This window comes from Bos indicus, chromosome 13, assembly GCF_029378745.1.
Source record: "Bos indicus isolate NIAB-ARS_2022 breed Sahiwal x Tharparkar chromosome 13, NIAB-ARS_B.indTharparkar_mat_pri_1.0, whole genome shotgun sequence".
Taxonomy (NCBI): Eukaryota; Metazoa; Chordata; class Mammalia; order Artiodactyla; family Bovidae; genus Bos; species Bos indicus.
The window spans coordinates 31,925,975-31,951,806 of NC_091772.1; the positions used below are offsets into that span (position 1 = coordinate 31,925,975).

General features: G+C 42.3%; 1 protein-coding gene across 5 annotated transcripts in view; it reads right to left on the reverse strand.

Moving 5' to 3' along the window:
- The window catches only part of ST8SIA6 (ST8 alpha-N-acetyl-neuraminide alpha-2,8-sialyltransferase 6), a 300,498-nt gene that overhangs the window by 139,299 nt on the left and 135,367 nt on the right, over positions 1–25,832 (reverse strand). The window contains exons 1-2 of one of the 5 annotated variants that reach the window (XM_070800887.1): positions 24,104–24,276; positions 23,540–23,638 (exon numbers count right to left, since the gene is read on the reverse strand). The exons of 2 other annotated variants lie outside the window; for them this stretch is intronic. In XM_070800887.1, coding sequence (XP_070656988.1) covers positions 23,540–23,638; positions 24,104–24,204 — 200 coding nt within the window. In that variant the 5' untranslated portion in view covers positions 24,205–24,276. Of the gene's footprint in view, positions 1–23,539; positions 23,639–24,103; positions 24,277–25,832 lie in introns of those variants that run through there. 2 more of the 5 variants (XM_070800886.1, XM_019973321.2) reach the window with 2 other exon arrangements.

Below are 25,832 nucleotides of genomic sequence, written 5' to 3' on the forward strand. Positions count from 1 at the left end.
GACTGCTATCATATACTATTGGAACATAATCCATGGTTCCAGGAAGAGGGGACACTTGATCTTGATGTACGGAAAAGGGTTAAGAATAATGTTTTGCGAGCATATCGGCAGGGAGTTCGCATTCCTCCTCAATAGTGGGTTACCTGGTCACTCATACGGGCTGTCATAGAACAAACTGAAGGACATAATGTTGATTTGGAGGTAGAGACTGTTCGGTCTTTGCATGAATACGAGCTTGATGAACAAGACATGCAAGGTGCTTTGAAATGCAAGAATGTCATGATCAATCAAACACAAACCCTGGAAAAACAACTTGAGGATGTATCTATTAAGGATGTGTCAAAACCGAAACCACTTAAGGCGGAAGTCATTTTGTTCAGCGGACAGCCCAAATCTGAGGCTTTTCCTTCTGCTCCATCTGTAACTGCTGTTGCTAACCTTGCTCGTACTAACCGCTTCACTCCTCCTCAGGAGATGCCTGCTTGTGCTTTCGCTTTCCCAATACAATTTGATCAACTCGTCCAGGGTCGAAATTCTGGGGCCAGTGTAGATTTTGGCATGTTGTCTAACTTTAAGAAAGCATGTACTCTGTATGGACCTACTTCTCCTTACTGTACAGAATTTCTCAGAGGATGGGCTGACCATTGGATGTCATATGATTTTTTTCAAGTAGCAAAGATGGTTTTAAATCCTCAACAATTACTGCAGTGGCAAATGTGGGTTAGTGATGAGGCCCGACAGCTGATGATTGACCAGCAATCTCGTGGTAACCCTGCCAATTTAACTTATGATATACTGACTGGAACAGGGACTATGACTGATGTAATGGCGCAATTAGCTAATATTACCCCTGAGATGTTGCATTTCATTAAAGAAACTGCCTGCAGGGCGTGGGCAAAGGTTGATAGCACTAACTCTGACGGTTCATTTGTTAAGATTATTCAAGGACATGAGGAGGAATATTCTCAATTTATAGGAAAATTAAAGGATGCAGTTGAAAAATCTATTAAGGATGTGACTTTACAAACATTATTTTAAAACAACTTGCTTTTGAAAATGCTAATGAGGAATGTCAATCCGTGCTCAGACCAATTCAAGAGACTGGCTCTCTTATGGAATATTTGAAAGCATGTAGGGATATCAGATCTATGTTCCATAGAGCAAAACTGGCAGCATTGGAAACCTTTAATGTACAGAAAGCTGCTAATGCCAAATGTTTTAACTGTGGGAAACCCGGCCATATGAAAAAAAAAATGCCACATACCAACACAGGCCGGAAAAAATAATACTACTTCTAATAAGAACAGACCCCCAAGAGTATGTCCAAGACGTAAAAAGGGGTTCCATTGGCTGAATGAATGTCATTCTAAATTTGATAAGGATGGAAAGACCTTGAACCCCGGTGCACAACAAAAACAACAGGGAAACTGATAAAGGGGCCGTCCTCTAGCCCCGCTACAAAAGGAGGACCTAGCGTTATGATGCTACAAGCAACTACATCCAAGAGTGCTTGCATTGATATACCTAGTCCTTATGATATGGAACTAATAGAATTATACAACCCCCACAAAATTCCCACTGGATATTACAGCCCGATTCCACCTGGGACAGTGGGACTGATTTTGGGACGTAGTAGCTGCACAATGAGAGGTTTAGTGGTATTGACCAGTGTTGTGGATGAAGATTATGAAGGGGAAATACATGTTATGGTAAATGTTGTGAAAATGGGAAATGTATACTTACAAAAAGGGGAACATTTTGCACAATTATTACTTTTACCATGTCAAACCAATGAAGGCATCTGATAAAGTTCAGCAGGGAGGCTTTGGCAGTACCAACCTTACTGCTGCACTATCTACCTTATTAAAGAACATCAGAAACCCATGCTTACTTTACACATATGGGGAAAAAATTTCACAGGCATGTTAGATACTGGAGCTGACATTTCAATCATTAGAGCTGCAGAATGGCCCCTTGATTGGGGTAAGGTTGTGGCTCCTTCTAGACTATTAGGAGTGGGTGAAGCTAATGCCACACAAACTTTTGTCAGTGCATCCTATTTACAAGTGTATGGCCCTGATCAAATTGTAGCTTATCTTAAACCATATATTACTAATATCCCTATCAATTTATGGGGACGGGATTTTCTTAAACAAATGAAAGCCACAATTTCTTTAAATGAACCTTTTTAATGGGGGCCATTGAGTTAACACCACTGCCTCTCAACTGGGAATCTGATACGCCAGTATGGACACCTCAGTGGCCCTTAACTAAAGAAAAATTGGTAGCTCTTACGCAATTATTAAATGAACAATTACAAGAAGCTCATATAGAACCTTCATTTTCCCCGTGGAATTACCCTGTTTTTATAATAAAAAAGAAATCAGGAAAATGGCGAATGTTGATAGATTTAAGAAATGTTAATAATACCATGTTACCTATGGGGCCCTTACAACCCATATTGCCCTCCCCTTCTATGGTACCAAAAGAATGGTCTATAGTTATTATTGACTTACAAGACTGCTTTTTTACTATACCTCTGCACCCTAAAGATAGAAAACGTTTTGCCTTTTCAGTTCCTTCTATAAATCACATGGCTGCTGTTAAAAGATTTCAATGGAAGGTGCTACCTCAGGGAATGATGAACTCTCCTACCATTTGCCAATATCTCATATCTGTTTTATTACAACCCATTAGATATAAGTATCCTACTGCGTTTATAATTCATTACATGGATGACATACTTCTATGGAATCTGAACTCTGAAACTCCAGTACTTTGGCCACCTCATGCGAAGAGTTGACTCATTGGAAAAGACTCCGATGCTGGGAGGGATTGGGGGAAGGAGGAGAAGGGGACGACAGAGGATGAGATGGCTGGATGGCATCACTGACTCGATGGACATGAGTCTGAGTGAACTCTGGGAGTTGGTGATGGACAGGGAGGCCTGGCGTGCTGTGGTTCATGGGGTCGCAAAGAGTCGGACACGACTGAACGACTGATCTGGTCTGATCTGATCTGATCTAATGAAGTTACTACTACTCTTCAAAATCATGGCCTGCTTGTTGCACCAGATAAAATCCAGTGGAAAGCACCCTTTAATTATTTAGGACGTTTGACGTCAGGAGCAGAAGCCGGGAGGACCCCATGCCCGAAGGACGGCGGCCAAGAGGAGTTACCCCACGTCCAAGGTCAGGGGCAGCGGCTGAGAGTGCCAGACTGCGATGGTGCAGGAACGGCAGAGAGGAGCACCCCGCATCCGAGGTCAGGGGTGGGGGGTGTGGCCGAGAGGAGATACCCAGCGTCCAAGGTCAGGGGCAGCGGCAGGGAGGAGATACTCCATGCCCTGAAGCCCGAGGCCAGGGGCGGCGAGCGGGAGGAGCTACCCCACTCCCCTAAGCCTGTGACCAGGGTCGGTGGCCGGGAGGACCAACCCCACACCATGGCCGCGCGGGCACAGGAGGGCCTAGAGGAGCTATCCCATGGTGAAGGTCAGGAAGGGCAGCGGTGAGGAGATACCCCTTGTCCAAGGTAAGGAGCATTGGCTGCGTTTTGCTGGAGCAGCCGTGAAGAGATACCCCACGCCCAAGGTAAGAGAAACCCAAGTAAGACGGTAGGTGTGGCAAGAGGGCATCAGAGGGCAGACACACTGCAACCACTCACAGAAAACTAGTCAATCTAATCACACTAGGACCACAGCCTTGTCTAACTCAATGAAACTAAGCCATGCCTGTGGGGCAACCCAAGATGGGCAGGTCATGGTGGAGAGATCTGACAGAATGTGGTCCACTGGAGAAGGGAATGGCAAACCACTTCAGTATTCTTGTCTTGAGAACCCCATGAACAGTATGAAAAGGCAAAATGATAGGACACTGAAAGAGAAACTCCCCAGGTCAGTAGGTGCCCAATATGCTACTGGAGATCAGTGGAGAAATAACTCCAGAAAGAATGAAGGGATGCAGCCAAAGCAGAAAGAATACCCAGCTGTGGATGTGACTGGTGATAGAAGCAAGGGCCGATGCTGTAAAGAGCAATATTGCATAGGAACCTGGAATGTCAGGTCCATGAATCAAGGTAAATTGGAAGTGGTCAAACAAGAGATGGCAAGAGTAACTGTCGACATTCTAGGAATCAGCTAACTGAAATGGACTGAAATGGGTGAATTTAACTCAGATGACCATTATATCTACTACTGTGGGCAGGAATCCCTCAGAAGAAATGGAGTAGCCATCATGGTCAACAAAAGAGTCCGAAATACAATACTTGGATGCAATCTCAAAAACGACAGAATGATCTCTGTTCGTCTCCAAGGCAAACCATTCAATATCACAGTAATCCAAGTCTATGCCCCAACCAGTAATGCTGAAGAAGCTGAAGTTGAACAGTTCTATGAAGACCTACAAGACCTTTTAGAACTAATACCCAAAAACGATGTCCTTTTCATTATTGGGGACTGGAATGCAAAAGTAGGAAGTCAAGAAACACCTGGGGTAACAAGCAAATTTAGCCTTGGAACGGAATGAAGCAGGGCAAAGACCAATAGAGTTTTGCCAAGAAAATGCACTGGTCATAACAAACACCCTCTTCCAACAACACAAGAGAAGACTCTATACATGGAAATCACCAGATGGTCAACACCGAAATCAGACTGATTATATTCTTTGCAGCCAAAGATGGAGAAGCTCTATACAGTCGGCAAAGACAAGACCGGGAGCTGACTGTGGCTCAAACCATGAACTCTTTATTGCCAAATTCAGACTTAAATTGAAGAAAGTAGGGAAAACCACTAGACCATTCAGGTATGACCTAAATCGAATCCCTTATGATTATACAGTGGAAGTGAGAAATAGATTTAAGGGCCTAGATCTGATAGATAGAGTGCCTGATGAACTATGGACTGAGGTTCGTGACATTGTACAGGAGACAGGGATCAAGACCATCCCCATGGAAAAGAAATGCAAAAAAACAAAATGGCTGTCTGCGGAAGCCTTACAAATAGCTGTGAAAAGAAGAGAAGCAAAAAGCAAAGGAGAAAAGGAAAGATATAAACATCTGAATGCAGAGTTCCAAAGAATAGCAAGAAGAGATAAGAAAGCCTTCTTCAGCGATCAATGCAAAGAAATAGAGGAAAACAACAGAATGGAAAAGACTAGGGATCTCTTCAAGAAAATCAGAGATACCAAGGGAACATTTCATGCAAAGATGGGCTCGATAAAGGACAGAAATGGTATGGACCTAACAGAAGCAGAAGACATTAAGAAGAGGTGGCAAGAATACACAGAACTGTACAAAAAAGATCTTCACGACCCAGATAATCACGATGGTGTGATCACTGACCTAGAGCCAGACATCCTGGAATATGAAGTCAAGTGGGCCTTAGAAAGCATCACTACAAACAAAGCTAGTGGAGGTGATGGAATTCCAGTTGAGCTATTCCAAATCCTGAAAGATGATGCTGTGAAAGTGCTGCACTCAATATGACAGCAAATTTGGAAAACTCAGCAGTGGCCACAGGACTGGAAAAGGTCAGTTTTCATTCCAATCTCAAAGAAAGGCAATGCCAAAGAATGCTCAAACTACCACACAATTGCACTCACCTCACACGCTAGTAAAGTAATGCTCAAAATTCTCCAAGCCAGGCTTCAGCAATATGTGAACTGTGAACTTCCTTATGTTCAAGCTGGATTTAGAAAAGGCAGAGGAACCAGAGATCAAATTGCCAACATACGCTGGATCATGGAAAAAGCAAGAGAGTTCCAGAAAAGCATCTATTTCTGCTTTATTGACTATGCCAAAGCCTTTGACTGTGTGGATCACAATAAACTGTGGAAAATTCTGAAAGAGATGGGAATACCAGACCACCTGATCTGCCTCTTCAGAAATTTGTATGCAGGTCAGGAAGCAACAGTTAGAACTGGACATGGAACAACAGACTGGTTCCAAATAGGAAAAGGAGTACATCAAGGCTGTATATTGTCACCCTGTTTATTTAACTTATATGCAGAGTACATCATGAGAAACGCTGGACTGGAAGAAGCACAAGCTGGAATCAAGATTGCCGGGAGAAATACCAATAACCTCAGATTTGCAGATGACACCACCCTTATGGCAGAAAGTGAAGAGGAACTCAAAAGTCTCTTGATGAAAGTGAAAGTGGAGAGTGAAAAAGTGGGCTTAAAGCTCAACATTCAGAAAACGAAGATCATGGCATCCAGTCCAATCACTTCATGGGAAATAGATGGGGAAACAGTGGAAACAGTGTCAGACTTTATTTTTCTGGGCTCCAAAATCACTGCAGATGGTTACTGCAGCCATGAAATTAAAAGACGCTTACTCCTTGGAAGGAAAATTATGACCAACCTAGATAGCATATTCAAAAGCAGAGACATTACTTTGCCAACAAAGGTCTGTCTAGTCAAGGCTATGGTTTTTCCTGTGGTCATGTATGGATGTGAGAGTTGGACTGTGAAGAAGGCTGAGGGCTGAAGAATTGATGCTTTTGAAGTGTGGTGTTGGAGAAGACTCTTGAGAGTCCCTTGGACTGCAAGGACATCCAACCAGTCCATTGTGAAGGAGATCAGCCCTGGGATTTCTTTGGAAGGAATGATGCTAAAGCTGAAACTCTAGTACTTTGGCCACCTCATGTGAAGAGTTGACTCATTGGAAAAGACTCTGATGCTGGGAGGGATTGGGGGCAAGAGGAGAAGGGGACGACAGAGGATGAGATGGCTGGATGGCATCATTGACTCGATGGACGTGAGTCTGGGTGAACTCCAGGAGTTGGTGAAGGACAGGGAGGCCTGGCGTGCTGCGATTCATGGGGTTGCAAAGAGTCAGACACGACTGAGTGACTGATCTGATCTGATCTGATCTGATGGAAGAATCTAAAACCAAACCTCCAAAAACTCAAATTTCTGTGCAATCTCTACCCTCGCTGAATGATTTTCAAAAATTGCTAGTAGATATTAATTGGCTGCGGCCGTCTGTCAGGATCCCCACCTGTGCCTTACAAAATCTATTTAAAATTTTAGAGGGATCCCCTGAGCCTAATAGCCCTAGGAAGCTAACAAAAGAGGCCAAAGAAGAACTGGCCTTAGTGGAGAAATGCATTCAACAATCTTTTTCAACTTGGCTAGATTATGATCAACCAGTTTCTTTATATATATTCCCCACTGAACATTGGCCCACTGCAATTATAGCTCAGCATAGCCCAATAGAATGGGTATATTTACACACTAAACAGTCTTAAAAAATTGTATCATATATTGAGAAAATAGGGCACTTAATTGTGTCAGGAAGAAGCCGTGTAAAAACTTTGACTGGATTTGATCCATATGCAATACACGTTCCCTTGACAAAAAAGGAATTGGAAATTGCCTTACAGTATAACTTGACCATGCAAATAGCATTAAGTGATTTTCAAAATGTTATCTCATTTCATTTGCCGAAAGGAAAATTATGGTGCTTTCTACAATGTACTAAATTCATTGTAACTAATATCATTGCATCCCAGCCTATTTCCAATGCACCCACCTATTTCATGGATGGCAACAAGAAAGGCATAGCAGGGATTGTCAGCCCTGATATCAAAGAGAAATTACCCATTACCTATTCTTCAGTACAAAGAGTTGAATTGTATGCTTTATGTGCTCTTTTGTCGCTTCAACCATTATCCTTCAACGTATATACTGATTCCAAATACCTTGCTTCCCTTTTTCCTGATTTTGTTACTGCCTTTTTATACAACCTAGATGAAGAATTATAAACTCTCTTTTCACAGACTCAAGCTTTAATTCGCTCACGTATGGAACCTTTCTTTATTGCACATATATGTGCTCATTCAGGTTTACCTGGCCCTCTGGTTGCAGGAAATGATGCTGTTGACAGGCTCATAGCTCCCATTTTTACGTCTGCCAGTGACGAACATGCTAATCTTCACACCAATGCTAACAGATTGCACTCTAAATACCATATTCCTCTCACTGAAGTGCGGCGTATTATTAAAACCTGTGATGTCTGCGCCCCTCTGCACTTACGAACTACGATTTCAGGAGTTAATCCCCAGGGGCAACAGCCTAATTTCCTTTGGCAATCTGATTTCATTCACTACTCCTTAGGAAAGTTTTCTTTGCTTTTTGTCTCAGTTGATACATTTTCAGGCTTTATCTGGGCAGTACCTGTCTCTTCAGAATCCAGCAAACACGCCATTTCCACACTCTTACTCACCTTCCCCGTTATGGGGATTCCTTCTGTCTTGAAAATAGACAATGGGCCTGCATTCACCTCGTATTCCTTTCGTTCATTTTTATCAGAATGGAACATAACACACATTACAGGAATACCCTATAATCCTCAGGGTCAAGCCATCATTGAAAGAGCCCTCCGCACCCTAAAAACTCATTTATTAAAACAGAAAGGGGAAATATGGAAGAGGAGATACATGTCTTATCTTATGAACCCTCAATTATTATTATCTTTAACTCTTTATTCCCTAAATTTTTTAAACTTAACAAAAAATAATTCTGACACTTGTGCAGATACACATTTTGCAGAAGACAAAAACAGCAAATTAGAAATCAATACACCAATATAGTATAAGCAATTTAATCAGTGGCTGACAGGAATCTTACGACTCCTAGGCAAGGGTTATGGTCTTGTCGTTGCAGATGGAGAGGAAATCTGGGTTCCCCTTCGCCATGTCCATTACCGAGAGGGACCCCAAGACCGGACTCCCTCAAAAAGTGATGAAGTTGACGCGAAGGGTCTCGTCAATGAACCTGGAGGAGCCAATGAGGAAACGCCATCGTCTGAATCCTTACCCGACATGGGCTCAAGTGAAAAATATGACTCGTCAGGCTGAGCAGACACTGAAGAGCACTGGAACTCCTATGACTCCAGATAAGCTGTTTCTGGCAATGTTAGCTGTTCTTTCCTGTTCCTCTGGGGTAAGTGCAGAATATGTTTATTGGGCATACATACCCAACCCACCACTTCTCTCCATAGTGGATTGGGTGGATAAAGCCCCTATGATCTTTACTAATGATAGCATGCATTTTCCAAGTCCCTGGTCCATAAAGCGACCAATTCATGAAGAAGATGAGGGAAAGCCAATCAACATTTCCATGGAATTCAAAACCTTGCCTATCTGTTTAGGATCTCATCCCCTTTGCATGACTATTTTCCCACAGTGGTGGGCATACTCTGCCAACAATGGGACTGCTTTGAGTCTGGGAATGTTTGCTATGGCATCTTTCTTACTTAATGGCTCCGAGAGACATTATCCAGGCCAGATAGCCAACTATTCGAACTCACTTTTTCAACCAGAGGAACCTTCATGTCATAGTGTATCTTGGAGAAGAAAACAGGAGATACAACCGTTACATTGGTCTGACTGTCGAGGCCAATTTGGGAAAGTTTCTATAATTCAGCAAAATCATACTAATCATACATTTAAATTTGTTGACTGGGGACCTCACGGGTTGTTTGTAAACTGTTCTGAAGAGCAGGAGGAACATCATAACTGCTCCTGGTTTAACAGATCAAGCACTGGAGGCTTTCATAAATCTAAGACAAGTTTCTGGACTGATTAGGACATATTGCTGAATTGGTATAATGGGGGCTTATCACCCCCATGACCCAGGATTGTCGTCCCCAGTGTGGGGCCAGAGCAATGGCACATTTGGAAAATTCCAGCAGCCTTACAGCACTTTGCTAGTGTTTATGGGACTGTGGGTATGTTTCGTCCTTCTAATTATACCTTCCTATACAATGGTACTGGCTATATTTAATCGTGTGTTCACCTTCTGTACTTGTTTATTGTAGGGCATTTTGATATTGACTTATCGGCCAAGATTGTCAATTGTACTGCATGTGCATTGTATACCTGCCTTAATCACACCACTTCATATCACAATTGTGCTAGTTAAACAAAAATCTGAGTTATGGCTTCCCGTAAACTTAACTGAACCTTGGACTGATTCTGTATTTCTTTCTGTATTGTTGAAAACTGGACTTAGGTGATCTAAATGCATCATTGGGTGGATTATTGCAGGCATCTTAAGCCTTATCTCCACTGTGACTGTAGGAACTTTGTCTGATATGGCTTTACATAATTCTATACAAAATCATGATTTTATCACTGCTTGGCACAAAGACTCTCATGATCTTTGGACTCGACAAACTCAAATAGATCAGCAATTACAAACATGAATTAATGAGTTACAAACTGTGGTTATCCACTTAGGAGATCAAGTGCAGCAACTGACTTTGCAAATACGTATGTGTTGTCACTGGAATTTTACTTCTTTTTGTCTGACTAACATGCCCTATAATAGCACTGAATATCCTTGGGATAAAGTTAAAGCGCATTTGCAGGATCTCACAGATAACTCAAGTTTAGACATCAATTTGTTGAAACAACAAGTTGCTAATTTTCAAGTTAAGGTACCTAAGGAATTGTACAGAACTCAATTTTATGATACTTTAACCAAAACCCTATCGTCTCTAGACCCTAGAACTTGGTTTTCAGGAAGCAATATTTTTATATATGTATTAATCACCCTGCTTTTTCTGTCATTGCTTATAGGATACAGATGTCTCTACTCAAGACTCTGTGCCTCCCACAATAGAGTCCAACTAGCAGCTGCCGTGCTTAAATTAAAAACAAAAGGAGGATATGTTGGGAAGTGCAGTACAAAATAGCCGTATAGGAGGAAGTCCTTGGGAAAATGGCAAAGGGCCAGAAGTACCCTGGCTTTGTGTGCTGCGGGCAGAAAAACATCTCCTGCCTTTGGTTACGCTCGGCGCCAAGATTTAATAATAAATATTAAGGATGTTGCTTGAGAAAACGGGTTATGGGATAAGCACATGGGTCACTTAGAGCGCGCTGTCCTTGAAATATTTTTACTGATTATGTGTTAACCCCGTACGTGCTCTGCTGGCCGTATACTCTAAGCTCTTTGTTCCTGCTTCTATAAGAAGGCTTGACTGCAGAAATAAACTTGTCAGTCCTTGCAAGAGACTGTCCAAGTGTCATTCTTTCAGGTTCGTCGCTTCCAAGTCCTGGGGAGAAATTCCCCAGCACACAGGAAGGAGCACCCACCTGAGGCTGCTTCCTGAGGCAGCAGAAGCTGGTTTGGATACTGGTGTACCAGTGCTAATGCAGTTTCTATAGTCTCTGAGATTATGCCGCCATCATATACTATCTATATCATACCATACCATAGCATATAATTCCATACCATACCATATCATGCTATACCTTACCATTACCATAACATATCATATCATTACTGGGCTTTCCAGGGAGCTCAGGGGTAAAGAATTTGCCTGCCGATGCAAGAGCCCTAGGAGACATGGTTCAATCTCTGGGTCGAGATCCCCTGTTGGAGGAAATGGCAACCCACTCCAGTATTCTTGCCTGTGAAATCCTATGGACAGAGGAGCCTGGAAGGCTATAGTCTAAAGGGTCACAAACAGTCAGACAGGACTGAGGGACTGAGCACATGCATATACGTCATCTCATTACTATATCATAACGTATCATACTTATCACATCATTCTATACCATACCATATCATACTATACCTTATCATTACTATATCATATCCTTTCCATACCATATTGTATCGTATCATATCACATCATATTATAAAGCAGCACTGAAGGAATGGAAGGGGATAGAAAAGGAATCAGCCATCTGACATACCCTGGCATGTAAGGGGGGGTTCAGATATGAGGAGACTCCCAGGAGCCTGGCCTTCTCTGGATTTCAAGGGACCTATGTCACACATCACACACCATTCCACACACCACACGAGTCCAGGCTGATTAGAATCAAGCATTTTCTGACAGTGTTTTGAGGTCAAGACAGAGGAGCAAGAGACAGCCTTTAAGGTCCAGTATTTTAAAAAACCAAATTAGTGAAATTTATGTTACCTGTATTTTGCCAGATTTGTTTTTCAAGTTTTTTTTTTTTTTAAATCAGACATTCGTTCAAGGGCTAAATGGCTCAGCTGCTTGTCTAGTGGATGCTCTAAGGAGGATCTTTCAGCCGTTGGTGGGACCCACTAGGAGTTCTAAGGAATCCTTTCAGCTGAGCACAAGGCCAGAGAAAGGACTCCTCATTTGGAGATATAGAAATTAAAATCAAGCTCCCCAGGAGGGATAAACTAGGACTACAGCATTAAAAGATACACATCCTTTATATAAAATAGATAAACAACAAGGATTTACTGTATAACACGGTACAGTATATTCAATATCTTGTAACAACTTAGAAAACAACCTGAAGATTCTGAATCACTTTGCTATACACCTGAAACTAACATAATATTATAAATCGACTATTGTTCAGTTAAAAAAAAAAAACAGAAAAATAGGAATTAGAATAATATCTAACTCATCAGCTCTACTGCATGCAATAAATAAATTAACATGTAAAAAAGCCTCCCAAGTTATAATTCAGGGGTTGCAAAGAACATTACTCTTAAGATGGAGAGAAAAATCATACTTTGGAAAAACATTCACTATAATAAACACAAGAAATCTTTATAAAGTATTTGCTCCATGTTCTTGATAAATTACAAGAAAAAAACCAAAGAAATGGAAGGTGAGGTTTAAAAGGTGATGTAGATGCTTTCTAAAATATAAACTGAAGTAATAAGGAGCAGGCTTAAAGAAGGAAAAAAATCTATAAAGACTAAAAGTGTAACAGATACACTGTTTTAGAAAGAGCAAGACAGAACTGACATGAAGAGAAAAATAATTAAGGAATGTAGAGGACAAATTTGAGAAGCCATCCCAGAGCACAGAGGGAAAGGACAAAGAGAAAAGCAAATTCAGAAAGAGAAATGAAGTTGTTTACGTGGAACATGGGTTGTGGGTAAGAGGTATGGTGATGGAAGACAGAAAGTGAAGACTCTCTTCACAAAATATAAGCAGAATACGTTTGTTGTTGCTGTTGCTCAGTCATGTCCGACTCTTTGTGGCCTCATGGACTGCAGCCCACTATGCTCCACCACCCATGGAATTTTCCAGGCAAGAATACTGGAGCGGGTTACCATTTTCCTCTTCACGGGATATTCCTGACCCAGAGATTGAACCCACGTCTCTTGTGTCTCCTGCACTGGCAGGCGGGTTCTTTACCACTAGCAACACCTGGAAAGCCCAAGCAGAATATGCAGAACACACCAAATAATCAAAGATACAATACAAACTTTTTACTTTAAAAATAACCTGGACAGTGAATTAAAAATAATTATAGACAGAATTAATCAAAAGAGATCACTGCAGAGGCATAGCACTGTGAATTTTTAAATGTTTTCAGTTTAAGAAAAAATCCTGTCAGGATTCAGTAAAACATATAATCAAACAGGTTACATTTGAAGAAATAAAAGAAAGATTACCTTGCTTTCTCTCTCAGAGCCCTAACAGCCAGAAAATAGAAAAACATCTTACAAAAGTTTTAAGATGAAAATTTTTAAAAAGTGGAGTTGTGATGCAATAATTTAGTACTCGTGGATGAAAAATAAGAGGTATATTCTTAAATATCTAAAATTTCAGAAACACTATTATCCACATTCCAAAGTTAAAAACATTAGAAGAAAAAAAAAGACATGTCAACTGGGCAAGAAAGGAATGGAAACAAAAAACTAATCAAATGATTAGGGATTCATGTACAGTGACAAATGTCAAACACTGAAAAAAGAATCTAAACAGAATTTTTAGAGCAGTCATTTACTTCAAATTTTAAAAACAGTAATTTTCAAAGGAGAAAGTTTATAATAGAATAATAGTAACTTACTAAAAAGCCCACCCCCTTTACCACATGCTAAAAGAAGTTCTAGGGACTTCCCTGGTGGTCCAGAGGTTAAGACTTCACCTTCCGGTGCAGAAGGTACAGGTCCAATCCCTGGTCAGGTAGCTAAGATCTCACATGCCTCATAGTAAAAAAAACAAAACAAAACATAAAACAGAAGCAATCAGTAATAAATTCAATAAAGACTTTAAAAATGGTCCACAACAAAAGAAAAAGATCTTTCAAAAAAAAAGTTTCTAGAAGGAGGAAAAGGTTTAAATATTTTAAAATGAGAGATGTCTACTTATCCTAGGGTAACTAAACATATTAATAAATTATAAATAAATTTATCAATTTGAAAGAATTCACAATAAAAAGTAGACATAAGTGATATGACTACACAAAGGTTGAAAACTTTTACAGATTAAATAGTCACAGACATAATTAAATGTTAAGGAAATAGTCAATTTAAATGCATGATAAATGCAAGTTTGATACATTTGACATTTATAAACCTCTTGTAAATCAGCAAGTAACTTGATAATATCTATAATATCTTGACAGTAAAATAGACAAGGTTATATATAAAAAACAAATTTACAGAATGGCTGTGATCGAAAAGTCTACAAATAATAAATGCTGGAGAGGGTATGGAGAAAAGGGAACCCTCTTACACTGTTGGTGGGAATGCAAACTAGTACAGCCACTACGGAGAAAAGTGTGGAGATTCCTTAAAAAACTGGAAATAGAACTGCCTTATGATCCAGCAATCCCACTGCTGGGCATACACACTGAGGAAACCAGAAGGGAAAGAGACACATGTACACCAATGTTCATCGCAGCACTGTTTATAATAGCCAGGACATGGAAGCAACCTAGATGCCCATCAGCAGATGAATGGATAAGAAAGCTGTGGTACATATACACAATGGAGTATTACTCAGCCATTAAAAAGAATACATTTGAACCAGTTCTAATGAGGTGGATGAAACTGGAGCCTATTATACAGAGTGAAGTAAGCCAGAAGGAAAAACACCAATACAGGATACTAACGCGTATATATGGAATTTAGAAAGATGGTAACAATAACCCTGTGTACGAGACAGCAAAAGAGACAGTGATGTATAGAACAGTCTTATGGACTCTGTGGGAGAGGGAGAGGGTGGGAAGATTTGGGAGAATGGCTTTGAAACATGTAAAACATCATGTATGAAACGAGATGCCAGACCAGGTTCGATGCATGATACTGGATGCTTGGGGCTAGTGCACTGGGACGACCCAGAGGGATGGTATGGGGAGGGAGGGGGGAGGAGGGTTGAGGATGGGGAACACATGTATACCTGTGGTGGATTCATTTTTATATTTGGCAAAACTAATACAATTATGTAAAGTTTAAAAATAAAATAAAATTAAAAAAAAAAATTTAAAACGGGAAGATGGAGAGGTTATGGAGAAAAGAAAACCCTCCTACACTGTTGGTGGGAATGTAAGTTGGTGCAGCCACTATGAAAAATATTTAATAGTATAAAGGTTCTTCATAAAACTAAAAACAGAGTTACCTTATGATCCAGCAATCCCACTCCTGGGCATATACCCAGACAAAACTTTAAATCAAAAAGATACATGCATCCCTATGTAAGCCAAAACAGGGAAACAACCTAATTGTTTATCAACACATAAATGGATAAAGAAGATGTGGTACATATATACAATGAAATACTACTTAGCCATAAAAAAGAACAAAATAATGTCATTTGCAGCAACATGGATACAACTAGACATTATCATACTAAGTGAAGTAACTCAGAAAGAGAAAGACCAATACCATATGATATCACTTATATGTGAAATCTAAAATATGCCACAAATGAATCTATCTATAAACAGAAACAGACTCACAGACCTAGAGATCAGATTTGTGGCTGTCAAGTGGGCGGGGAGGAGGGAGAGGATGGACTGGGAATTTGGGGTTGGTAATGCAAACTACTACATTTAGAATGGATGAACAACAAGGTCCTAATGTAGAGCACAGGGAACTATATCCAGTTTTCTGGGATAAAACATAATGGAAAAGAATATTTTAAAAAGAAAATATATATGGGTAAAACTGAGTCACTTTGCGATACAGCAGAGATTGGCACAACACTGTAACTCAGTTATACGTCAATTAAAAAATTTAATAATAAAAAATAAGAGGAAGTAAATGGTCAACAAGTACCTTAAAAATTAAACATAATGGTAAACAAATAAGTATATATTAAGACATCAGTGAAATACTATCTCTTGAGTATGAAATTAGAAAAAGTGAAAAGAAATGCTAATATACAGAACTGGCAAGAATCTGAGACAATGTTCATTCTCATATACTGCTTACATGAGAATAAACTGGAACAACTACTGTTATTGGACAGATAGCAACACAACATTTTCACATGTTCTTTGGTCAAGTCTCTTCACTTTTGAGCTGTGGTGCTGGAGAAGACTCTTGTGAGTCCCTTGGACTACAAGGAGATCCAACCAGTCTATCCTAAAGGAGACCAGTCCTGGGTGTTCATTGGAAGGACTGATGCTGAGGCTGAAACTCCAATACTTTGGCCACTTCATGCAAAGAGTTGACTCATTGGAAAAGACCCTGATGCTGGGAGGGACTGGGGGCAGGAGGAGAAGGAGACGACAGAGGATGAGATGGCTGGATGGCATCACCAACTCGATGGACATGAGTTTGGGTAAACTCTGGGAGTTGGTGATGGACAGGGAGGCCTGGCGTGCTGCAATTCATGGGGTCGTAAAGAGTCAGACATGACTCAGTGACTGAACTGAACTGAACTTCACTTTTAGGAATTCATCTCAATAATCAATATAGCGTGTAAGGCTATAAATTTAGAGGCTATAAACTGATGTGTACTCTAATTTCATATTAAAATACACATCAAAATCAAAAATAATAAACTGAAATATACAAAAGGGAAGAATAAATAAATTACAGCACATGCATATGTTTGAATACCATGCTCTAAAAATTACATTGCCAAAGAATACTAATGACATGAAGAAAAGTTCAGATGTTGTTTAAAAAGTTACTAACACATACCAAAATATGCAGAGCAAAATTACTAGTTATGTGCATACAAAGTTATGAAAATATGAATCTAGCATCTTTATCACACTGAAATGACAAGCAGTTTTCCTTTTTGGTGTACATATCTAAAACCATACAACCAAATAATAATCTCCACAGTAATGCTCCTACAATAATAAGAATTGGGATATAACACAACTGACTTTTGATGTCTGTCTTTTACTGAACCTCAGTTCTCAAACAGGGACAAGTCAAGTTCTACTGCAGGGAGAAAGAGTCACAGGGAGTACAAAGAAAAACCTCTCTAGGAAAGTAGAGAAGTGGAAGTGGGGTCCCCACATTACTGGAGGATTCATAGACTAATCCTGTAATAGTGGCTTCTATCCAGAAAGTCTTAGCCAGTCACAGGATCCTGAATCATCAGCATGGATATTAAAGCCAAAAATATGGACACTGCTACTAAAAGATGCCAAACCACAACTGGGACCTAGATAGCTCCCATGAAGGAACCCTGGAATTTCAAGCCAGCCAGTTATATACACTTGTTTTGGCCATGTCATCAATGTCACAATAATCCAATCTCTCATTCCTAATGATTGAATATTTGGGAGCTCACTTATAATATTATGGCAGGGTTTTATTTGGCTTCTTTCATAATCAAAAATGAAACTAATATTATTTAAGAACACATATTAAATTAATATTTAAGAAAAAAATTCCAATCACTTGGAAATGTAAAAGTACTCTCCCAAAAGACAGGTTAACAGGGTTTTTGCACCAAACAGCCAAATTGTGAATTCAAAGGAAAAGTTCTTGAAGGAAGTTAAAATTGCTCCTCTGGGCGGTGAGGTAGGGTGGAGGGGCGGGGGAGAGTACTCTCCTAAATAACTATGGAGGTAAAATTTAAATGTTCTAATGTAACTAGAAACAATTTAGAATATAGTTTTAAAAACCTAAACAGTAAGGATCCAAACTTAAAGAACAGATGCAAAGCTGCATTCAAAGGAAAATTCATAGTAGCAAATATGTTTGTTACAAAGAAAAAAGGAAAGATCTATAAATTAAGCATTCATTTCAAAATAGTAAATTGGGGGAAAGAAAGGAATGATATTTTAAAAGATAAAAATAACACAAAGAAAACAAAACTCCACAAAGGAAACAGAACATGGAAATAGATCAGAATTGAGAAATAAATCCAAGAGCTGGTTGTCTAAACAAACAAACAAACCAATGACACATACTGACAAAGTTTATTAGAAAGAGAAACAATCCATTGTGATAGGGTCATATTTTGAAAATTATTAGTGTATTTTTCTCCTTTGTCTTTCTGACTTTGACATGACTTTTCCCTAGCTATTTTGAAACACTCTTTGGGGGACTACAGAGAGATATAGATTTTTTCCTGAAAGGATAAAAAGAGAACGAATAAGGTAATATTCAGCTTTGCACAAAATAGGATTTGTATTTCATCCCTAGTTATATACAGAAATCAATAAATGAATCACTAGACATCATAACTCAGAAAAAAAATTATGTGAATTGGTGAGAATTATGCCATTAAATAAAGATCTACATTTATCCAATGCTGCACAAGTGAGGTCCATTATAAGCAATCACCAAGTTGTTAGATTTATGGATAGGGAGTATGTAGACACATATTCAGAGAAGGCAATGGCACCCCATTCCAGTACTTTTGCCTAGAAAATCCCATGGACAGAGGAGCCTGGTAGGCTGCAGTCCATGGGGTTGTGAAGAGTCAGACACGACTGAGCAACTTCATTTTCACTTTTCACTTTCATGCATTGGAGAAGGAAATGGCAACCCACTCCAGTCTTCTTGCCTGGAGAATCCCAGGGACGGGAAAGCCTAATGGGCTGCCGTCTATGGGGTTGCGCAGAGTCGGACACAACTGAAGCGACTTAGCAGTAGCAGCATAGTCCCAAGAAAAGATTTCCTACATTCCTCCCATTATGTCTTTTTAGATATTAACTACCTTACCTGGAAGACTCAGCTCCTGGAGCTTTCCCAATTTTTTTTTAACTCCCAGTCCCCACAATTCACCCTTGAGCTTAGGTTTGAGACAGACCTGGAGGTATGCATCAGGAAAAGAGAAAGACAATACAATGTTGGGGAAGACAGCACTTTCCAGCCTACAGCAATGATGGAAAGAGGAGAAAGAAAGGAAAAAGAGAGGCTTGGCTTGGAGAGAGAAAGGGGAGAGTAACAAGAAGGGTAGATAGAGCTTTGTCTCCTCCCCTAATTAGGACTCTGGAATAGATCACTTCTTTGGCACTCTTCCATCCTGAAATTAAAATAGGGTCACATCCACTTTGTGGGGCAAGAAGAGGTAGATCCTGATACTTAGTTTTTCCTGAGCCAACTTTGGTCCTTGTATGTTTAGGTGGTAGTGGTTTAGTTGCTAAGTCGTGTCCGACTCTTGCAACCCCATAGACTGTAGCCTGCCAGGCTCCTCTGTCCATGGCATTCTCCAGGCAAGAATACTGGAGTGGGTTGCCATTTCCTTCTCCAGATGGGCCCTCAAATAGTGGGGAGACTGGCTGGAGCTAGCCAGCCAGAGCTGGGTGAGGCAGCATCATAGCAAACGTTGCACAGTACAACTGAGGATGGAACTAAAAGAGAATCTTCACTGGATCCCTGAAATGTAGCATTCATAGGAGCTCAGGTGAAGCCAAGACAGTGGAGAGTACCAACAGGTGGAATGCCTGAAAAGAATGAACCACGAACTGCAGCTTTCATCACAGGCTATCATCAGAGTACTCTGCCAACAGATGGGAAATGGACAACATCCCCTTGGAGAACAAAGGAGTCAAAGGATACCCTGATCATGAAACCCCCCTCTTAACTCTACCACCACACCACCTCGGCCCATCTCCCCCCCCCCTTTTTTCTGAAAGTCACTCAGTCATGTCTGACTTTTTGTGACCCCATGCACTATACAGTCCATGGAATTCTCCAGGCCAGAATACCGAAGTGGGTAGCCTTTTCCTTCTCCAGGGGATCTTCCCAACCCAGGGAGCAAACCCAGGTCTCCCATATTACAGGTAGATTCTTTACCAGCTGAGCCACCAAGGAAGCCCAAGAACACTGGAGTGGGCAGCCTATCCCTTTTTTAGAGGATCTTTCTGACCCAGGAATTGAACCAGGGTTTCCTGCATTACAGGCAGATTCTTTACCAACTAACCTATCAGGGAAGCCCTCTCCCCCTTAGATCAGGGTACCATCTTAAAGTAACAAGAGATGGTGAAGGGACTTCCCTAGTGGTCCGGTAGCTAAGACTCCGAGCTTCCAATGCAACATGCCTGGATTCCATCCCTAGTCACAGAACTAGATCCCACATGCTGCAACTAAAGATCCCACATTCTGCAATCAGAGCCAGTGTAGCCAAATAAAGAAAATAATCAAATAAACAGTTTAAAATGAGAAGAAAGGTTAGTGAAAATAATCTGAGTTTGCTCCCAAAGAGAATAATCATACCAGAAAGAGTTGCTTAAGTTGGCACACCTGACTAAGCTTTAACCTGGACACACACACACACACACACACACACACACACACACACACACACTCTATCTTGCCCAGCACCTGTGAAAGACTACACAGCAGGGTGATTAAGTGTAGGGGTCTGGATCCACATGGCCTGGATATGACTCCTGGGTCCAGTTTGTCAACTCTGAATTTGGGCTGTTTATTCTGTCTCCCTGCACCTCAGTTTCCTCATGTTGACCACAAATTGGCATTTGCCCTGGGTGCTTGCCACCTACCTCTACAAGGATTAAATCATGTGCTGCAGGAGCTGGTGATCTCCAATACACCCTGAAGGAGTTTAGGGTGGAGAGCAGGAATGAGGCACTCTATGCTTCCAGGAAACTGGCAGGACAGGTCTTCAAACAGTTAGATATTCTCAAGAGCTGATTTTATGAGCCCAATTCTTACATCTTGGGTTCTTAAAATCAGCTCTTGAGAATATCTAACTGTTTGAAGACCTGTCCTGCCAGTTTCCTGGAAGCACAGAGTACTTTTTATATCTATAAAAACACTAATCCTTGATGGTGACAACTGTTTCTCATGACTAGCAGAAGCTTCATGGGACCAGCAGAAACCTTCTAAAAAATAAATGTGCTTGATTGCATGTACTCCCCCTTTACCAAGATCACATATATACTGTCCTCCCCCGCCCCCCATCTCTTTGAAGCAGTTTCTCAGAGCAATCTGAGGTGCTGTCTCTTGGGCTGCAGTCCTCGTATTGCCCCAAATAAAGCTTAAGTTGCAACTCTCACATTGTGCATTTTTTTAAGTCGGCACTTATCTATAAAATAGGGATTATAAGAGTTTTTCTCAGCATTTTTTTAAAGATTAAGTGAGCTATAAATATAAAGTACTGGATTGGCCAAAAAGTTTGTTTATGTTTTCCAACACAAACAAATTTATTGGCCAAGCAATACTTAGATCAGTGTCTATAATAAGGGTTCAATAAGTGCTGGCTATCCTGATTGCTTTTAGTAGTATTATATTATTACTTATACATATTACCTACAGTTGGGGTTCATGGGAGAAGATCTGATCAGCTACAGAAAAAAATCAAGAAATTACAATTTCTCTACATAACCAAGTAGTATGGATTAAAATTTGTATCCCTGCCACATAAATAATGAATCATAAGTGATAAAGATGATATAAAACAGATCAAAAGACAGGTTTTTAAAAATACAACAGATTGGTACCAATTTTAAAATTTTAATAGAATGGACCACATTCCGAAAAAAATATGAATTACCTATATTAGCTCAAGAAGTATGCCAGACAGAAAAGAAGTACTTCAACAGAAGCTGAAAAATTCATCAAAGAATTACCTCAAAAAAGGGCTATGACCAGATGACTTAATTAGTACATTCTTTCTAACTTATCTCAAGGGACAATGCCAGAATATATAACTCTAATAGGACTCGGAAAATGCTCCCCAATTCACTGGAAAACTGCTACCTATAATATGCAACCCTCCAACAAATAAAACTAAAGGCCAATATTTTTCTCTAAAGCTTTGTTACTCCAGGATTTTTTGGTGCCTCTGATATGCTGTGAAATTCCAATAGGAGGATTGCAGGAAACAGTGCTGTTCTGCAATTCAAAAATTTCTTCCTGGCTCCCCAGACCCTTCTGATGCTCATGCAGAACTACATGGGAACCTTGCAAGTGCTGGCGTCTGTGCTAAGTCACTTAGGTTGAATCCAACGCTTTGCAACCCTATGGACCGTAGCCCTTTGGTTCCTCTGTCCATGGGATTCTCCAGGCAAGAATACTGGGGTGGGTTGCCATGCCTGCCTCCAGGAGACCTTCCCAACCCAGGGACCAAACCTGCAACTCTTATGTCTCCTGCATTGGCAAGCAGGTTCTTTACCACTAGCGCTGCCTGCAAAGCCCACAGGGAAACCTTAAGTCACCTAATCAGAAGATTAAGATGGTCTGGGAGGCAAGGACATACAGAAACATACATAGAGGAAAAGGCATTCAAAAGAGATACACAGACGAAAAGAGACAGTATACAAAATTGCCCCCAAATTACTAGCAAGGCTGAGGCTCAAAGCAGGAGAGTCTGCTGGTGAAAATGTAAACTGATTCAACTCATCCAGGAAGCAACTGGCCAAATGTATTAATATTTAGAACTTAAAATGCACATACTAAATGACCCAATCATTCAGCTTGTATCAGTCCATCCTGAAGAACTGAAAATGAATATATAGATTTACATACAGGGATGTACTTCATAGAATTATTAATAGCCAACAAAACAGAAACCAATCTAAATGACTAAAAAACAGATTATGGCACATTCATATGATAAATTACGCAACAATTAAAAGCAATGCTTTGCAAAAAAATAAATGACATGCATATGTATATGATTTTTTAGGGAAAAAAGGCAGAACAAAATACAATATACAATCTTAAGTATATTTCAAAAACGTGTGTACATGAGAAAAACTACTAGAAGAATATAGACCAAAACCTTAATGTGATCTCTGTATGGTGGAACTCTGAGTGAATATTTTTAAATACATTTCTCATATCATCTAACTATCTGCACTAAGAATGGATTACTTTTATAATAGGCAAAAAAAAAAACCCCGATAAAATTCAAATAATCATTGCACATGGATATATACTTCTGAGAGTCCAAAGGGGTTTAAAAAAAAAAGTCTCCATTCACTAAGGACAAAAACATTCCCAACAGTGAGCACAGAATTCTGTGCTCCCAAACGTGAATCTCACACCCGTGCACTTGAAAGGAAGACAGAAAGCAAACCAACCAAATCCTTCAACACACAGGTTGAGCTGCTTCTCCGGGTTTTCGACACACCATTATCGCGAGGGGAACTCGGCACCCATTTTTAAAAGTGCAGCTGTTTTCATATCTCCCTTGGTTCGATGAACATCCACACGGAGGGACAGGCTTTACAGGGGAGGTCGAGCGAGTGTGATAGTTACACGCGCGTGTATGCACACGCATCCTTTCTCTCTCTGTCTCTCTCTCTCTCTCTCACACACACACACACACAAATCCACACAATCGTGTGGTCCCAAGCAGACAACTCCCAAGCGAGTCCTGCGGGTGCAGCCGCGCCCCATCCCCGAGCCGCGGATACCTGTTCCCCGTGCGCGGGGGCAGGGTCGCCGAGCTCCGGAGCTTCCTTGGAGCAGCGGGGCTGCTGTGGGTGGCCTCCCTGCTTTCTTCCACCAAGAACCTGCACAACCGTGAAGAAAACTAAGTTGAGGAGCAGTTGGCAGCCGGGCTCAGCATCGCGCTCGCAGCCAGGCGGCCAGGGCATCCTAGCGAACCCTGGCTCGCGCGGCGCAGCTTCCCAACCCCGGAGTTTGAAGCGGCTCAGGGCGGGAAGGAAGAGAAAGAAGGGAGAGCTCGGGTGACCCGACGGCAAGTCCGGCTCCGCAGCTCCCTCGCCACCCATGCCGGTTCCCCTCCGCCCTAGTCGGTGTCCAGTCGGTGCTAGGGTCGCCCCTGCGACACCTCCCACTCATCCGGCGCTGCCTCCCGGACTCCCCCGTCCCACCCCACCCCTAGGCCGCCGCTGCCCGTCGACTAGTCCTCGCAGCCGGCCAAAGTCTGCGCACCCGAGAGGAGTGGCGGAGCGGCTAGGGTCCCCAGGTGCGCGGCACGCGGGGCGGCCCGAGCGCGGCGGGCGAGTGGGTACCTGGAACGGGCGGGCGCGTCGGTCCAGCACCAGAGCAGGCGAAGCAGCAGCAGCAGCAGCAGGCTGGCGAGCAGGGCGAACAGTGCGCCCCCCGGCCGCATCCTGAACCACCGGCGCGGTCGCAGCCACCGCCGCTGCTGCCCCGGCGAAGCACAGCCCGGGCGGCCCCGACTCGCGGCTCCTGCTGCTGCCGCCGCAGCCGCTGCCGCCGCAGCCACACACACCTCCAGCGTTCAGGGCGGCGCGGAGGGGAGGCGGGGGCGCGCGCCGCGGGCCCGCACTCTCAGGCGCCACCGGCCGGGCCCGCCCGGCGTCTGCGGGCGGAGGTGGCAGCCACGTCCCAGCTCGCCCCCGGCTCCCTCCCAGCCCGGATCGCTGTCGGCGTCCGGCGCTTGGCTGGCGGTGAAGCGGCGCTCGGCTCGCCTCTTCTCCCGAAGGCGCTCCGAGCTGCTGCGGGCGCTGGTCGCCTCCGCTGCCGCCGCTGCTTCTGCCGCCGCCGCGCGGGGTCACCTGAAGGTTGGGGCTCGGGAGCTGGACGCCTCGCTGATTGGGCTCCAACTTTTGTGCGCCCTCACCTGCCCCCGAGCGGTCGTACGCTCTTCCCCGATGCCCACGCAGCCCACTCGGGCTGACCGCACTTGGCTCTGCGCCCCTGCGGAGGAGGGCTGCGGTTCCGAGAGGCAGAAGAGGAGACAGGAAAGGGCCCACTTCAAAAACTTTGCAAACTGTAGTCGCTCTGCGGGATCGTCCCACGCGGAGAGGCTGCTGGGCACTTGAGAGGAGCCTCCAGGTGTTTGAAGGCAGATTCAGATGCACGGCGAATGGATTTCCAGGGACCAGGCAATCTTTAGGGATCCGGCAAACTACCGACCGCAGGCCAATTTCTTCCCCGGCCCGTTTTTGTGAAGTTTCATTCTTTTTGTCCATTCCTCTGTATTATGTGTGTGTGACTGCATGGATCTAGGACCGCTTTTGCGCTTCAAAGGCAAAACTGAGTCGTGGACCCAAAGATCACACGGCCCACAGAGCCTAAACTATTGGCTATCTGGCCTTTTTCAGAAAAAGTTGGCAGATTCCCGCTGTAATTAATATTGGGCTGGATCATACTGGTTAGCATGTCATTGATTAGTTAGTATATCGTGTACTAGAAAAGAGTGATGGAGAAGGCAATGGCACCCCACTCCAGTACTCTTGCCTGGAAAATCCTATGGACGGAGGAGACTGGTGGGCTGCAGTCCATGGGGTCACTAAGAGTCAGGCACGACTAAGCGACTTCACTTTCACTTTTCACTTTCATGCGTTGGAGAAGGAAATGGCAACCCACTCCAGTGTTCTTCTTGCCTGGAGAACCCCAGGGACAGAGGAGCCTGGTGGGCTGCCCTCTATGGGGTCGCGCAGAGTCGGACACTACTGAAGCGACCTAGCAGCTGCAGCAGCAGAAAAGAGTGAACTCCTGACAATGTGAGATAGTATGGTTTCCCGGTTATTTATTAAGGGTAGACCATTAATTACTTTTTAGACCCTAAACTATCCTGTCTTCACGTGGCCCCAAGCCGTACTTTGCAACCTCCCTGGGTTTTGCTCCTGATGCCGAACTCTCTCTTTTTTCAACTTTTTATTTTGTATTGGAGTATAGCCAATTAACAATGTTGTGATAGTTTCAGGTGGACAGCCATACATATACATGTATCCAGTTCTCCTCCAAACTCCCCTCCTGTTCAGGCTGCCC